Here is a 17,733-nt window from a genome sequence, read left to right as displayed (position 1 = left end):
GCTTTTAGTAAGTAGAACTACCCACATTGACTGCTGCAGAAGATGATAATTTATTTTATCAAAAAGCAACTTTTATGAAAATTCATAAAAAATGTCCACTTTGGTGAAACATTTTGTTTTTACAAAAAAGTGTACCTTTCTGGGTCTTCAGAATTTGTATTGAATATCTGTCAAATGATTGTTAAAAGTTCACTTAGCTAAAACTAAATTTTTACCAAACACCATCTTGAGAATGACTTCTTGAAGGATGGGAAATCAGGTGGAGGATTGAAAAAACAAAGCAGTTCTATTTTGAACTAACTTAACTTTTGTGAAAACTTCTCATGAAACTCTGTGCTTTCCTGACCAGCTCTCTTTAAACCAACCAGGTGCTTCAGTGCAGCAGGTTGAATGTAGTACACCTTGGTGGAATAGTTTACAGCAGTCTCTAAAGATAATGCTTTAAAAGACCTGGGATTGCAGCAGTGGGTGGAGTCCATTTGTTCCTTTTGACTATCTGTTTGACAGTTGGACTGTCTGTTCTGCAGATGATGTTTGCTGCCGCGTTGGAGGGAAAAGAGCTCTTTGGGTTTCTACTTTAACTTCTGGCTAGAACTCAAAGCAGCAAAGTTGCTCTGAGCAAGAAGCAGTGTCCAACTTTCCTTGGCCACAGAGCTAGAGTGACTTACAGCATTTTGTAGGGTGTATTGACGGTGATTACCTTCTTGGAAGACTTGAATTATTTTCTGAATTCCTGTCTAGGTCCCTTAGGATCAGAAATGCTTAAGTCAGTGCATTACCGCAGCAGGTAAATTAAGATGCTCTTAATCACTTTCCAGGCTAGCTAGGCAGTATTGAAGGAGAGTTACCTGTTCGTAGACAGAACATTGTTTCAACACTTGATAAGTTACCCTGGTTTAAATCAGCAATAGCAAGTTAGAAATCATTTAAGTTACACTGATGTGAAAGTAATGTGACATGAGAATGGAGCTCTTTGTTTCTTACTGAAGGGATTTTCTGAATTTTTAATAAATGTCAGGATACAATTGGAGAATATTAATCATGGTGGTGGTGTGATTTCTGTATAAGTCACATAAGAATATGTAAGAATTTGCTATAACCAAAACTTTCAAAAGTGCTTAGTGATCATGGGTCCCCAATCAGAGACTTATTAGTGTTTTCTGAAAATTGCAGCTCTCTGAGCACCCATCATCTGAAAAACTGATCTATTTAAGGTGTCAGATTGTATCAGATTAGCCACCCAAAAATGAAGAGCCCCAAAATCACTGGTCAGTTTTTAAATGTTGTCCAAGGTCTCCAAATAACTTTGCTGTAAAGGAGCATAACATGTCTCTGAAGATTTGTTAACTCTAAATATCATAATTGAGCTACCTCATTTGCTTCATGTTGGTGTCCTTTTGAAATTCCAAGTTTATGTGAATTTCTTATCTCGTCCCTTAGGTGAAGTACATCTGTTCAGCTATAGGCTGTCGCCGCTGGGATGATGATGAGACAGAACAAGAAGATATTCTTCTCCTGCATCGAACCCAGAAAACAGTTCGTGCTGTTGGGCCACGTAGCGGCAATGAGAAGTATGTACAAGCACAGTTTGTGGTCTTGGAGCTCTTCTTAAGACAGTGTGACAGTAATGCACAGAGACAAACACACATCCTTAATGCTTATTGTTTCTGGATTTGACATGCTTTTTACCCCTATTAAAGTTGGAATTAATGGGGTTTTAGCCTTCCCACTAAAGACCTGTCAGGCTTCTGCCATTTGAGTTCTAACCCTGTGCTTTCTGCCATTTTGAGGACCTCTTTAACATCAGACTCCAGCTTGGGTCATAGATAATTAAGTAGGAAAGGATTTCCCTCGACATTTACTCTACCTTTCTTATATCAAATGGGAATGACTTTTCATTGGACCTAAATACATCTAGTCAGCTTGCCGAAGAGACCACTCTTAACAGTATTTGACTGATAACAGTAGTTTTGAATATACAAATTGAAATGTGTCCTTTTCCAATTTAAGCAAATTGTTCTCAATTTTATTGCTGTTTTTCAGTGTTCTTTTCCCCACCTCGATAATCTTTTGGTTATTTTTATACTCAGGTTTTACACTTGTCATTTTCAATGTAACCCTATAGAATAAAAACATTTAATTTGTTTATAATGTAATGCCTGTTTTTCAAAGTCCTTTATTTTGGCTGGTCACTTATTACAACTTTTCTGTACTCCTTACAAAGCCATGGAGATCAGAATAGTGCACATGTAGTCACACCATTGCACTTACTTAATATGGGATCATAGAAATGGAGGGCTAGAAGGAACTTAGAGTCTTCACATCAAATACCTGTGCTGAGACAGGTTAAAGTAAACCTAGCCTAACCCTGGCAGGTGTTTGTCCAGCCTCTTCGTAAAAACCTCCTCTGATGGGAATCCACAAATTCCCTTGAGCTAAATTTAACCTTATAGTTAGCAAGCTTTTTCTAAGATGTAATCTAAAACTCCTTGCTGCACATTATGTACATTACTTGTCCATTACATGTCAGTGGACATAATGAAAAGGATGATAATCAATTTTCAAAACAACCTTTTAAGGTATATAAAGATTTATCAGGTCCCTTCTTAATCGTCTTTTCTCAAAAGTAAATGTGCCCAGTCTTTTTTAACCACCTCCTTGGTCAGCTTTTTAAAATCTTTTTTGTAACTCTACTCTGGACTCTCTCTAAATTATCCACATCTTTATTAAGGTGTGGTGCCCAGAACTAGACCACAATACTCCAGCCGAGGCCTCACCCATGTTGAATAGAGCAATTCAAGACAATTCCGTCTTACATATGACACTTCTGTTATACACTACACAAAATATTAGGCTTTTTTTGCAGTTGTTTCACATTGATTCATATTCAGTTTGTGATCCACTCGACCCCCCAGTTCCTTTTCTGCTTTACTTCCACATAGTTAATTATTCCCTATTTTGTAGTTGTGTATTGGATTTTAACTTTTTCTGAGTGTAGTACATTGCACTTGACTTTATTGACTATCACCTTGTTGAATTCAGACCAGTGCTCCATTTTGGAAAGGTTACTTTAAATTTTAATGTGGCCCTCCAAAGTGCTTGCAACCCCTCCCATTTGGTGGTATTTACCAATTTTATAAGCTCTTTCTCAACTTGGGCAGTGAAGAAACTCAGTAGTTTAGGGCCATGCTTGATATGCCCTCTCATTTAGAGCGTGAACCATCAGTAATTGACTATGGTATTTCAACTAGCTGTGCACCCATTTTATTATAATTTAATTTAGACTCTCTATTTCGTTAGTTTGCTTATGAGAATGTCATGTGAAACTGTCAAAAACATTACTAAAATGAAGATGTATTGTGTCTGCTGCTCCCTTCTATACGTTAGTCATTAACGCTGCCAAAGAAATAAATTAGGTTGGTTTGGCATGATTTGTACTTGACAAATCCATGATGGCTATTCCTTATCCCCCTGTTGTCTTATAGGAGCTTGCAGTTTGATTGTTTAATAAATTGTTCAAATATCTTTCCAAATATCAAAGTTAGGCTGACAGGTCTATCCTTTCCTGTGTCCTCGTTGTTCCCCTAGTTAAAAATAGGTACTGTGTTTCCGCTTCTCTAGTCCTTGGGGACCTCACCTGTCCTCCAGGAGTTCTCATAGAGTTGATAAGGTTCCAAAACTGCTTCAGCTAATTCTTTAGATACTGTAGGATGACTTTCATCAGGCCTGCCTTTGTGAGTACATCTAATTTATCAAAATATCCCCATACCTTTTCTTTCCCAGTTTTACTTGTGTTCCTTCTTCCTTGTTAATGTTGTGTTAAGCATCTGGTCACAATTAACCATTTTAATGAAAAACAAAGCAAAACAGGCAAACACTTCAAACTTCTTAATATTGTCAGCTTTTTTTCCCTGTTAAGTAGAGGATCTACACTTTCCTTGATCTTTCTCTTGGTCCTAATATATTGATCCTCTTCTTCTTATCTTTTTTGTCCCTTGCTAGATACAACTCATTTTGTCCCTACACGCTTGTGCTATTCTTTCGTACTCCTCTTAGTAGTTTGTCTTTATTTTCTCTTTTTGTAGGTTTCTCTGTTGATTTTCAGATCATGAAAGAGCTCCTGAAGTAGCTATCTTGGCCCCTTTTTATCATGGCTCCACATTAGCATAGTTTGCTGTTGTGCTTCTAATACTGTTGCTTTCAGAAACTGAGTTCTCCTGATCTTTTTCCCTTAGATTTCCTTTCATTTGACCTTATGTACCAGTTCTCTATTTGTTCAACCTGCTTTTTTTGAAGTCCAGTGTCCTTATTCTCCTGTTCTCTCCTTCTTTTCTTTAGAATGATGACATCCATCACTTCATGATTATTTCCACCTTCAGATATTACCTGTTGATAAGAAATCAAGTCTAAAATGACTCTCCTCACTCCTCTCCTACACTATCTATATTTCAACTTAAAAAACTTTTTTAAACGTTTTTTCTATTCCATAAGGTTAAAATACATAGAACAAAATATAGCAAAAGGACTCCTCTCATATTGACACAGTAAATATCCACAAACTAATATGAGGATAATAAAACTTCTCTACACCCCACGTCCAATTCTACCTAAAAAGCCAAAAGTGGACTTCGCAGCCTGCCCAGAAAGTTAGCAGTTCTTGGCTGTAATTTGGAAGCTGGGAATCTCTGGGTTTTTTTGTAATTAGCACTGACCAGTAGCTGCCTCATTTCTTCTTTCATTGCTCCCAGGAGTCATTCTGGCATCTGATTCATCTAAGTCCCTCTATCTGAGAGAGAGAGAGATCAAAAAGCAATGTTCCTTCTCAGGCAACACTGCATCTCCAGTGGAGTGTTTATATGGTAGCTTTCGTTTTGGTCCAAAATAGAAGCTTTTTTATATAAATGTCAGTAGAAAAAGTTAAAAGTTGAACATACCTTGTACATAAATGTATTCCTTTTTATACAGGCAGTCTGTGGGCCCTGGAAAGTTTACACTATAGTTCTAGATTTCTTTGGGCACACAAAGGTATTCTTACTTATGAATAAATATTTTGCCCCTTTTGTCATTCAAGGTGAACAGCTATCCAAATGTTGAGTGTCTAAACCACTCTAACATTGTTCTGCATTGTATCAGAGAAATACTTAACAGTCTTTCCATTAATGAGAATAGTTTTCAACATTTCTGCCTTTGTATATTTGTACTATAAAACTAATTCTGGCATCTAGGATACAGCACTATTGTGAGCCACATGGATGATATAGTCTGTCTACAAAAATTCAGTCTAGTTTCTGAATAGGTTAGATTAAGGGATGAGCAGTTCTAGTTACACTGATGTTCTTATCAATAAATTGCAGACATAGCTTTTAAAGTATTGTTTCTTTACATCCTAATGTATTTGTTACTATTATCTTTCCTGGTAAACAGCTACACTAGTATTTAGTAGTCTGATTATAATCCTTAATGTTTGCTTCTCCTTCCTCCTTCCTGCATTACACTTCGATGTCTCTTCAGTTACTTCAGCTTCTCAACTCAAGTCATTTTGAGTTGAAAATAACTGTATATTTGCGTTGTGGCTTGCATTCTGGAAATGCTATAGTTAAGTGTGTTAATACTCCCTCTAGAGGTGCATTTTAGTTCAAAGGACTATCAGAATTTACTGCAGAAATGCTAGTAAAATGTCTTATCAAGTTTCATTTCCAGATTTCTAAGATGGGTGGTTGGGGCTCCCTTTTAAACCTCTTTTCGAGAAATCTTTTTTCTTTTTAACTTTAAGGTGGAATTTTAGTGTTGGTCACTTTGAACTGCGCTATGTTCCAGACATCGAAACTAGCGTGGGATTTATTGAGAGCAATTTTAAATCCAGTATAAACAGAGAAGAGTCTAAAATCATTTCGGATGTGGAAGAGCAGGAGGCTGTGATGAAGGATACAGTGATAAAGGTCTCAGTAGCGGACTGGAAGGTTATGGCTTTTAATAAGCAGGGAGGACATCTGGAATGGGAATACCAGGTACTGGAGATGGGGAAGTATTACATTTTATGGAAACTTAAGTTTTACAGCATTACAGGAAAATGTCATGCATTTTAATTTAGGTCACATCTGCTTGGGTGAAAAAACTGCATATCTCCTTGTACGATTTTGTATTGAAGTGTGGGGTTTTTTGAGCTATTGAACAGCTATGAACTGAATCATGGATTTTCAAGCATAAGAATTACAAATATCTGGTAAATTTATCAAGTTATTTTACATTACCCTTTCCTTCCTTACTCTTCAGTTTTGCACTCCGATTGCTTCTGCTTGGCTGGTTAGAGATGGAAAAGTCTTTCCAATCAGTCTTTTTGATGATACGAGTTACACCGCTAACAGTGAGGTCCTGGAAGATGAAGAGGATCTTGTGGAAGCTGCCAGAGGAGCCACGGAGTCTAGTGTCTATTTAGGTGAGATATCAATTGCAGTGCCTTCAATTTAACATTATTCTTCTTTCAGTCTTCTGAAAACATCAGTAGACCCAGTTGTTTAAAGTTATAGGAATACAAGTCAAAGATCTTCACCCAGTTACTTCTGTGTTGAGCCCAGTAACCTGTATTTGACTAAAGAATATTGTCCTGAAAGGCATCCAGTCTTGATCTGAAGACTTAAGGAGACTGGTAGTTTGTTCCACTGGTTAATCACCCTCACTGTTGTAAATACATGCTTGATTTCAAAGTTCCAATTTTCTTCATTTAACTTCCAGCTGTTGATTCTTATGCCTTTTTTGTCATCTGCCTCCTTACTTTGATTGTATAATGGAATCCCTGCCCCTATGAACTTTCCAAGAAGCTACCCTGATGAATATTTTTCCCTGGTGGGATGAATCTGATTTCCAAGGCAGGAATACTGTTACAAATCTGAAATGTGTGATCCATGAATGTTCTGTACTTTTTTGTGTAGAACTTGATGCTTCAGCAGCACATGTCTATCAGTAATTCCTTTGGCTAGCATATGTATGGAAACTGAACACCAAAGGACATCAACACACACATATCCAACTTGGTTAAAAATCTGAAAAATTCCTGTGATTGAAAGAGTTGCTGTATTCTTCCAGTTGGGAGAGTATGGCCCTAGTGAAAACATGAATAACTCATCTGATCGTTTTGACCAAACTGATAGTGACAGAGTAAGGTTGTAATTTTTATTATTCTTTATTTAAGCCTATTCACCTATAAAATATAGGGATTAATTGCAATTAATCAGCTAATTGAGTAGTCAATGGAATTTCCATCAACTGCTCGATTAGTTGATGGGAGGGGCACTTGCTACGTCGGCTGCAGCTTTGCAGTTTAAATGTAGTAGGAGCTGAGTGCACAGCCCCTGGCAGGTTCTTAATACATTTAAAGGGCAAAGTTGCAACATTCTGGAGCCAGCGCGAACCGGGACTGCTTAGTCCTGCCTCATGGCAGCCCCAGTAGCTCACACTGCTGGGTGGCTCTCACTACATGGCTCTACCTCCCCTGCACCACGGAGACCATGCTATGGGGAGCTGGCTTTTAAGCCAGCTGGCTCCCCCCAGCACTGGCTCCTGTTTTCCCATCCCCTCCCCTGCTGCCTCTGATATAGAGGCAGCAAGGGTCGGGGAAATGCAAGTAGTCGACTCGACTACCCAATAAGTCTAGGTTTATTGGGTAGTTGACTGTTCAACTACTCTTTTACATCCCTCATAAAAGGCTTTCTGCTTTGTGCTCTGAAATGTGGGCTTATGTACAGTCATGGCATTTTTTGGACTGAGAGTTTTAAAGCTTTTTTTTAAAAACTGGGATTTAGTTGATAGTCTGTATCAGGCAATAAAACTACTACTCTTCTTTCAGACCATTGGTTTTAGTCACATTGTGGGTTTTTTGCATTGACTGAGACTTAGTTAGCCTATACAACATTTTGGCTGAAATTTCTGTAAATTAAGTCTCATTCAAATATCAGAATTTATTTGGTGTGGTTTGTACCTGCTTTGAGTATTGTGCCATCACCTTTCCTTCTCTGTAGCACCATTACATTCTTACCGCTGACTACTCTCTGGGTAAATACACTGGCTTTCTGAGGCTGTTTATATAAGACATTTTATTTTGCTTCTCTTTTCTCACCAGGGCTAACACCCGTGTTGCTCTTCTAATGGTAGTCTGTAGTGAGAGCATTTGCATAGACAAGGCAATGGCATTTTAGCTACTATGTCATCTTGCTATATGTACAAAAAAGACAAATGTAAATCTGAGGTTGACTGATTTTTGCATCCTACCCTTCCCATTTTAACAGGTAACAGCAATGTTCTTATTAGTGTTATTGCTGGGGCTTTGTCAGCTTATGTTGCTGGCTTTTAGACAAAAAGTGAATAGCATGATTAATATTTTTGAAAGGGAAATATGGGTAGCTGGTAAGGGTCCAAAGCAATTAAAGGGCAGTTTTCGTTGCTTGTGTTTTAGAATGAAGAGAACAGTAACCATTCTTAAAATTCATCTAGGCTAGTTACCATTCATATAAAGAAATGTATTTTCAAATACTTTCTCTTGAAAATAGCAGAAACTGTACAGTCTATATTCTGTTACTTGCTCGTATGGATTTCTTTCCTTTAGCTGAACGGAATGGTTTGTAAATACCCAAAAGTCCCTCAAACTTCTTGGACTAGCAGGGTCTGGGATTTTGCTCTGCCTCTTGGTTTAGGATAAGAGGCCTTTTGCATCACTCTAGCAATTGCTTTGTATGTTCTTGGTTCGGGCGACTATGCCCAGAGTTGTTCTGGGTGAGGAACAGGAAATGGAGGGTGCAGCCACCTTTCTTCAGCACCTCTAAGAATTAATGATGTTGGGGTTATGGAGTCTACATTGTTCCACATTAAATAATGCTTGGTTACGATGATATCCTGTCTCCCATGCTGTGTACTAATGTTGCTCCCAACAATTCAGTGTTGATAGCACCCTCTCTGAGGGTTGAGTGTGTGTTGTTGTTTTTTATTGGCTGGGGAGCCTCTGAAATGCTTCATTTACTTAAAAGGAACCCTCATGCTCTTCCCAATGGTCATTGGGTCTGCATGACTCCCAGCCTTAGTTGGTGTGGGAGCAATGAATGAACAGTAAATGGCTAAGACATTGTTCTCTGCTTCTGAAGCAAAGAGTCAATTGTGCTGTACGGAAAAGGTTGGTTTTAAATCCTTCATTTTCTCTTGAAATGCTCGGAGTCTTGAAACTGTGTTCCTAGTTGTGCAACTTTGTTCTGGGGGATGGGAAGAGCTAAATCTGAAGTCAAATATGCTCTCTGGTTTATTACTCAGGAATGTACAGAGGTCAGCTATACCTTCAGTCTTCAGTCAGAATTTCTGAGAAGTTCCCAACCAACCCAAAGGCTCTGGAATCCAGAAATGACAACGCAATTATCCCGTTGCCCACAATCAAGTGGAAACCTTTAATTCGTAAGTGACAAGCTGTAGTTTCATTAATTGTGTTGGGTTTTTTTCAAAGCAGAATGTGACAAGACGTGTCTTGTGACTTCTACTAACTGCAGAATTAAGTGGAAGATTGTATTCCCCTTCAAAACCTGCTTCTGTGCTTTCACATTTTTTAATCTTAATGTTGAAGGTGAAGTGCCTTTGATTTGTCATAGTGATTGACAGACTTCTTTAATAATCAAACCTTCTACTGCCAGTAAATCAGATAGGCATTCTGGTCCCATCAGAAAAGAAATAAATGACTGTAGTGACATGAATGTCATTTATTTGACTTGTTTAAATTCTGATCGTGGGGGGAGATTACTGTGGGGATATTTGGAATATTTCATCCTTAATATTTTACTTGCATGAAAATCAAGTCCTTTTTTTTTTTTTTAAGTATTTATAGTCTCTATTATCGCACAACGGGAATTATCATAGAACAAGCTCCAGTCAGGAAACAGTGGGTTGTTATAACACTCTTAGCTTTTAAAAGGGAATTTCCTGTCTCTTCCTAGATTCTCCATCCAGGACTCCTGTGTTGGTGGGATCTGATGAATTTGATAAATGTCTCAGCAATGACAAGTTTTCTCATGAAGAGTACAGTAACGGAGCACTTTCAGTTCTGCAGTATCCATATGGTATGTAGCATCAGTGAATTGGTTTTTGTTCATTAAACAGCAGCTGTTACTACCAGAAGCACACTATTCAGAATTTGGGATAGTGTTTACCCAGAAAGCTAAGTAAATGTATTGGCTCTTAAATGTTAAGTACAATAGAAATTTGATTTACAAATAGAAAATAGTATTGTCTGAATGTTGGTTCTGTTTTTGGAGGTTCGGTGTTGGAGTATAAAGTTTTGTATGTGCAATAACTTCATGCACTGAAGTCTTAAGCGCTTATGCTTTCAGAGTTCATTAACTCTGTATGGGAGACTACTTGCTATGGAGTTTATGGCTTCAGATAATTGAACTTGAATAGTAGTTTGATCATTTACATTTGATCGGTACCACAAAAATCTCTTACAGTTTAGCAATATGAGCAAACAGAGATCTGTTTTTTTGTAAGTAGCTACAGCTCTTTAAAAATCAATTTCTGGTGCAGTATTTCACATTTGTGAGGACAGGTACATTTGTCCAAAAATACAACTGCTTGATAGTTTTAGGTAAGCAAACTTATATTCTTTCTTTACAGACAATGGTTACTATTTGCCATACTACAAAAGAGAGAGGAACAAACGAAGCACCCAGATCACTGTTCGTTTTATTGACAATATGAACTACAAGAATATCCGCAAAAAGGATCCAGTTCTGCTTTTGCATTGGTGGAAAGAAATAGTTGGCACCATCTTATTCTGCATTGTAGCAACAACTTACATCGTTCGCAAGCTCTTCCATCCCCATCCTCACAACAGAGTAAGCATCTCGGTTTGTTTTCTAGACTCAGATGTGCAAGTATAAGTAGTTGACAGACCTTAAATTATTAAATTGCGGAAATGAAAACCTGCTTTGATTTTTTTTTTAAGAGCTTATTTAATAGAAAGCTGTTGGCTTCTATGAAGAATTTACTTAGTAACTGCAGAAAGTGCATCATGTTACTTTACTGGTTTTTGTAATCTTTGGAAATCTTTATATTGAGGTTATTTCATCTCCTCGTTTGACAATATCAGCTGGCTTCAGTTTTGTTTAGTGGTGTAAAGAGTTTGTTTGTGTTTTCTGTGATCCTTGTCAGCAGCGGAAGGAATCTGAAACACAATGTCAGACTGACAGTAAATATGAGCCGGTTGGTGGAGAAGTTAAAGATAACAGCTGGAATGACATTACGTGTTCTGGATATGTGTCAAGGTGAGAGAGCAAATTATCCCCAATTGAAGAAAATATATATGAGAGAGAGAGAGAGAGAGATCGATCTGTCTTAGTGTGAGAACTAGTTGTACCTAGAAAAGCTGGCTAACATGGGTGTAGGGTGAAAGGCCAGCTGGGGAGGGCAAGCCCCAGCCCTGCCCCTTCTGCCTGAGGCCACACCCAGCACAATCCTTCCGGGCCATATGGAGAGCTGTGGCTGCTGAGCTGCAGCCCGATCCCTCCCCTACGGGCGGGGAAAGCCGGGTTGGTGGCTGGAGCCAGGCTGCTACACTGCAGCCCCAGTCTTAGGCGGTCGGTTGTGTAGACAAGTTTGGGTGGGCTCTGCCTTCCCTTGCCTATGTTACCGACCTCCCAAGCTGGTTAATGATTCTGTGTGACTTAAAAGTTTGGTGATTCTAGACTATTTTAATTTTTCTGTTACAGATGAAGATTGGCAATTGCTAAAATAGCTAATACTATGAGTCCTTATCTGTACATTATCAGTCAGAGACTGCAGATAAGGTCATTTTAAAACCAGTGTTTCCCAATTTTATTTGGCCGAGGAACCCTTTTCAGCTTTTCAGAATTTTAAGGAACCCCTAGGTTTGTCAAGCAAAAAAACAAGGGGGGGGGGGAACCCACCAATACATGAAAATCACATTCCTTTCCTAAGACCACCTCACCCCTTCCTTGAGGCCTCATCCTCTCTGTTTCCCTCCTCTCCATCATTTGCTATCCCCAGCCCTTATACACTCTCACTAGGTTGAGACAGGAAGTGCAGGCTCTGGGGTGGGAATGAGGGATTTGGGTGTGGGAAGGGGTGAGAAGTACAAGCTCTGGGAGGGAATTTGGATGCAGGAGAAGGGAATGTTGGCTTGGGGAAGGGGCTCCATGCTGAGGAGTGTTGGGCTCAGGTGGAAGGTTGGGGTGCTGAGCAAGCCATGGGCTTGTGGATGTGAGGGTGCAGGAGTTTGAGCTGGATATGGGAGGGACTCAGGGCAAAAAGCTTGAGAGTATGACGGGCTCAGGACACAGATTTGTGATGTGTGGATGGTGCAGGAATGTTGTGGCAAAAGACTGAGGATGTGGGGATGCAGGAGTTTGGGGATATAAGAGGCTCAGGATGGGGATCCAGTGTATGATAGGCTCAGATTTGGGGTCGGATGGTGCAGGAATGTTATGATGCTGCAGTGAGATGGGGGTTTGGCCCCAGTAGGGGGCTTGTTGGCCAGGCTTCATTTTTAAATAAAATATTATGTCAAACTCAAAAGGTTTTAGCATTGTCTTTATTTGTGAGAGGGGTGAGGAACCTGTTTTGAGTCAGGGGTCACTGACCCACAGAAAAGTCAGTTGGGGCCACACAAGTGAGATGCAAAAAAACCCCCAGGCCTCACTAATGTGGTCCCAAATGTGCTGGTGGAGGCAGGGGACAGAGTGAAAGTGGGTGCTGGGGCTGGGGAGAAGGTGCTGCTGGGTGGAAAGATGCTGGCTTCGGTGGCAGGGTGTTGGGGCAGGGTGGGAGTTGGAGCTCCCTGGTCTGGCACCCTCTGGACCTGACTGGTCCCAGATGAGGGAATTTTTGGACCAGGTGAGGTCATTTCAGGGCCCCTGGTTCTGCCCCTCCCCCACTAGGCTTCTTTGCACCTCCATACCCTGCAACCCAACTGAGCTACCCACCCCCGCTGGTTCCCTGCACCTCCCCCAAAACCACCCCTGCAGCACCAGTTCCCTGCAGCCCCTCACAGCCCAGCTGAGCCCTGCACTGATTCCCTGCATGTCTCCCCCACAGCACAGCTGAGCTCCGTTTCACTGCACCTTCCCCCAAACCATGCAGACATGTGGACAGCGCTGATTCTCTGTCCCTGGCTCCCTCCCTCCCTCCTCCTGAGTCCAGCACCTGGTTCCCAGCACCTCCCTCCTCCTGCAGCCCAAGTGAGCCCAGTGCCCCCCTAGCGTGGCACCCAGGGGCAACTGCCTGCTCCCCCCTCACTGCGCCTCTGGACCAGTACCTGGCAATCCTGCAGCACCTCTGGGTTCCGGGAAGTATGCAACTACACTTTCCCTCCCCAAACAGCTGGCATGAGTGCTGCCTGAGCAGCAGGGGCTGTTGCATCCCAGCAACTTACTTCTGCGATGCTGTCCTGTGGGGGAGGGCGCGGGGAGCCCCAGGGAAGAGTGCGCTGCCTACATAGTTTGAGCTGCGCAGCCCTGGGTCTCCTGAACTTCCTCCCTTCCCCCGCACCACACAGAAAGGCCCTGGAATTAAGTTGCTGGTGCCACAGCCCCAGTTATTCAGGCAGCACGGGCTGGCTCCTTTGGGGAGGGGAAGTGCTTCCCTCCCCGCTGTGGGTCACGTGGGGTCACTGCTGTCCAGCATTTCTGGAGCAATTGTTCCCTCTGCCCTACCTCCCTAAGCTTCTGCTGGCTAGCCCTCTCTCTCTCTTTCTTTCGGAGGGGGAGGGGGAGTGCTGGCTCCTTGCATGCCTCTGCTGACTAGCCTGCTCTCTCTCTCTCTTTCAGAGAGGACAGGGGAGTGCCAGCTCCTCACGGAATCACTAGTTTTGCTTTGTGGAACCCCAATTGGGAAACACTGCTCTAAACAATCATTATGAGATCATATGACCAGTTTCATGTGTGTGTTTGGACTAATCATAGAATCATATCATAGAATACTAGGACTGGAAGGGACCTCGAGAGGTCATCGAGTCCAGTCCCCTGCCCTCATGGCAGGACCAAGTACTGTCTGGACCATCCCTGATAGAAATTTATCTAACCTACTCTTAAATATCTCCTAATATTACCTATTGTCATGTGGAGAGAGAAAATGACCCTTGAGAGCCTCAGTGTTTACCTCCTCTATTGCTGTGTTTGTATACAAGGGTTGTGGAGAACTGATGATGATACTTCACATGTGAAAGCAGGGGAGATGGTGTTTAAAGCTAATGCTATAAGAAACTCTGCTCTTGATTGAGGAGTGTGGAAAGGGGGTGCATATGGGTTTGTCATCTGCTGATGGGAGAAAACATGAAGTTAGGGAAATGGATTATATTACTAGAATACTTCCCGTCCATTCATAACCTAGTAAAGGTAGGAATTGTTTAAAATCAGGACTAGAGCAAAAAGGAAAATGGTTGATCTGAGTCAACAGACGATTGTATCAGAAAAGAGATGCGGCTTCATAAATGGATAATTTGGAGAGGATGTGCAGCAAAATAGATTCTGAGGAAATGGGCTGCCCTTGAGAAGATTAGTTTGCAGGAGCTACAAAGGAAAACCGCACACTTGTTATATGACAAGGTGATAGAGCTATGTTTATTCAAATGAAAATTTAAACTAAGGGTATGTCTTCACTCCAAAAATAAAGTATTGATAATTTGGATTAAAATAGTGAAGACAGCATTATGGCTTAACATGGGTTAGCACAGGAGTGGGCAAGATACTGCCCATCCTGCTGTGCCCCCTGCCCTCCTCCGATCAATTGAGACCCAGGGGTGGGAGAGCATGTGAAGAGTCTTCCCCACAACAGGGGCGTGCAGCACCAGAGGGAACCACCAGCTGTTCAGAGTGGTTGGCAGTTCCCTCTAGACAGGGCAGGTTTGGGAGACTTTGTAACCCCAAACCAGTTAGGGTCTGGGGCCAGGAAGGGAGCGTATGAAGTCTCCTTCCCTCAGCAGGGGTGCCCGGTGCCAGAGGGAACCTCCAACTGTTCAAAACTGTCAGTTTCCTCTGGGCACCCCGTGCCCCTGGCAGACATGAGGAGGGATAGACCTCGCATGCTCCCCCGCCCCACGGGGAAGCTCACAAAGTCCCCCCACCCTCCTACAGTGCCGAGAGGGAATTGCCCCTTCTGGCTAAGGCCCTGCCCTTTCTGGTTCCGGCCTGCAACCACTACCAATATTGGTAAAGTGGCCTGCCTACAAAATTATTGCCCATCCCTGGCTTAGCAATTCAATTTAAAGTTTATACAGGAGCCTGGAGTTAAACGTTCGCTGCTAATCCAAGTTAAAAATGAATTTACATTTCTACAGCTGTTGTAATCCAGGTTAGCAAATGTGGATTAAGAACACATTAAATCCATTAAATGTGGATTTAGTCTTGATTTTGTTTTTTTTTACTTTGAGGATTCACCTTTAAATGTCCAGAATCTTTATATTAAGCTCACATACATCATTGTGGAAAGTTTGTATAATTTGTGTTAGCTGCAGCTTGCAGGTGCAAATGTGAGATAGAGATTGTGCTAGGTACTGTGCAAGCACCTCATCATACAGCTCCCCACTAAAGAATATACAATCTTAATAGACCAGGGTAATGGAGAAACAGAGGTGAAATGACTTGTTCTAGGTGCACAGCAGGTCATGACTTCAACAGCAATAATTGACATACAAAATGTTGACTAGTAATTTTTTTTCATCCAGGTACCTAACAGATTTTGAGCCAATTCAGTGTATGGGTCGAGGAGGATTTGGAGTTGTCTTCGAAGCTAGAAACAAAGTAGATGACTGCAACTATGCTATCAAAAGGATCCGCCTACCTAACAGGTAATGAATGAGGTTCTCTATAGTAGAAAGGATGAGTTGTTATGGTCTGCAGTTTTATTTGCTGTTGAACTGATACCCTAATATCAGTAGGTTAAGATGAATGATGCATTTTTTTTTTTATTGGAGGTTGTCTTGGTGTCAAGTGGTTGACAAACTTTCCCATAGACTGGTGAACCCTTTGCGTGAAATGCCATCAGGGCCTAAATTTGCAATGGGATTCTCAAGAAAATTCCAGTACCATAGAGGAATTCTCTTAGGTTCCATGAGGAAAGGAGACTAGACCTCTTATTATTTGCAGCACTATTAATTTGCTTCCCTCCCCCCCTCCTTTCCTACCTTTTTTTGCTTCCCCTTTTCCTTCTCTTTTGTGCCCTTTCTCTCTCCCACACACTCTTCCCACTTTGTCCTATCCAACCTTTTCATTTTCTAGTTCCTCAACCCTTGCCTTTCTTTCAGCCTCAGATGGTCATGCCAAGCTGCTGAATTGCCTTACACAGAGCTTGCAGCACTTCATTTTAGTGTGAGATGAGAGACTCTGCTACTGGGAATCTCAAATTAGGGCCCACGTCTACCCTGCAAACTGTGGTTGATGCAACTTATGTTGATGTACAGCTGCTGAAATTTGTATGTTATTCCACTGCTTGTATATATGGCTGCTTGCAGGAGTTCTGCTTGTGCTCAGTGGGAGTGCTTGTGTCGATATAGTGTGCTGTGTACCACAGGTAGGTATCCTAGTGTGCCACTCTCTATCTGCTGCAATGCCTTTTGGCACATTTTAAAATATTTGGTGAGATAACCATAAGATCTCACCTATAGATCTCTGAAGGAGGGATTTCCCAGCATGTAGCTTTCTGCATCTCATAATAACATCCTTATTTTCATGCCTTTAAAAAAAAAAATTTTTTTTACAAACCCATGCAGTGTTGTTCGATGTCTGCAATCTCTGACAGAGGCCTGCAGCTTGTAGTGCTCTGCATTATTCTTTTAATGGTTTCAAATATGGGGGATATGATTCTCCTGTATTTGCACATCCTCAGGAGGTTTTGTAGCAATGGAGGACCTGAGGATTTCTTCAATGATGGTTTGCTGAGTGGCACTGTGAAAAACAATTCAAGGTTGTCTGAATTCATGGATCAGCTGCAGACTTTGGAGTGCCACATCTGGGTCTGGGAAACAAGCATAGACTGATGGAGTGCATCGTAATCCAGGGCTGAGACAATGAGCAGTGGCTGCAAAGCTTTTGGAGGTGAAAGGCCACATTCCTGGGTCTGTGTGCTGAGCAGGCCCCTGTCCTTGAGTATCTGGACACCAGAATGAGGGCTGTATGGGCCATGAAGAAACAGGTGGCACTTGCACTCTGAAAGGTTCAGATGCTGGAGTTTTGGGAGTTGGGAAAACTCAGTGAGAGGTGTTGTTGATTAAGTTCTCTCTGTGCTGGGGCTGCCGCTGCTCCAAGCTGGGGCCAGGGATGAGGTGTATCCTTCCCCTGGCCGTGGCAGCTCAGGGCCAGAGGAGCATGCCTCTCTCCTGGCCACAGTGCCCAATCCAGAGCTGCTGCAACCGAGGGACAGGGGTCCCTTCCATGGCTGTGCCCAATGGAGCTGCAGCAGCCATGGAAAGGTGCCTCTCACTTGGCCCCAAGTTGCTACGGTGAGAGAGGTCTATAGGTATTCCTCTCTGCTCAGGGCAGCCAGTGCCCTGAACAGCCTCCCTCATGCTAACCCCTTAGCACCATTCCCTTCACACTGTGTGCAGAATGACTTGTTATATTGGTGCCCATAACAAAAATAATAGAAGAAACTCTGCTTGTCATGCAAGCATGCAGGGCCATTAATCATCCTACTGTGCATCACTGTGACTCTCAGTAATGTGCAGGACATAGTGGATGGATTTGCAGCAGTAGA

General features: G+C 41.8%; 1 protein-coding gene across 4 annotated transcripts in view; it reads left to right on the top strand.

The window, feature by feature from the left end:
* EIF2AK3 (eukaryotic translation initiation factor 2 alpha kinase 3) overlaps positions 1-17,733 on the top strand; it is a 70,804-nt gene that overhangs the window by 27,009 nt on the left and 26,062 nt on the right. For 3 of the 4 annotated variants that reach the window (XR_012904441.1, XM_025185612.2, XM_075930962.1), the window contains exons 4-11: positions 1,441-1,571; positions 5,774-6,008; positions 6,274-6,436; positions 9,295-9,432; positions 9,966-10,088; positions 10,642-10,862; positions 11,179-11,291; positions 15,707-15,829. Coding sequence is in view for 3 of the 4 variants with exons in the window: in XM_025185612.2 (XP_025041397.2) it covers positions 1,441-1,571; positions 5,774-6,008; positions 6,274-6,436; positions 9,295-9,432; positions 9,966-10,088; positions 10,642-10,862; positions 11,179-11,291; positions 15,707-15,829 (1,247 nt within the window). In the remaining variant the exon portion in view is untranslated. The remainder of the gene's footprint in view (positions 1-1,440; positions 1,572-5,773; positions 6,009-6,273; positions 6,437-9,294; positions 9,433-9,965; positions 10,089-10,641; positions 10,863-11,178; positions 11,292-15,706; positions 15,830-17,733) is intronic. The other variant, XM_075930964.1, reaches the window with a different exon arrangement.

This window comes from Pelodiscus sinensis, chromosome 5, assembly GCF_049634645.1.
Source record: "Pelodiscus sinensis isolate JC-2024 chromosome 5, ASM4963464v1, whole genome shotgun sequence".
NCBI classification, from domain to species: Eukaryota; Metazoa; Chordata; order Testudines; family Trionychidae; genus Pelodiscus; species Pelodiscus sinensis.
This window is presented reverse-complemented; position numbering and strand designations above follow the sequence as displayed.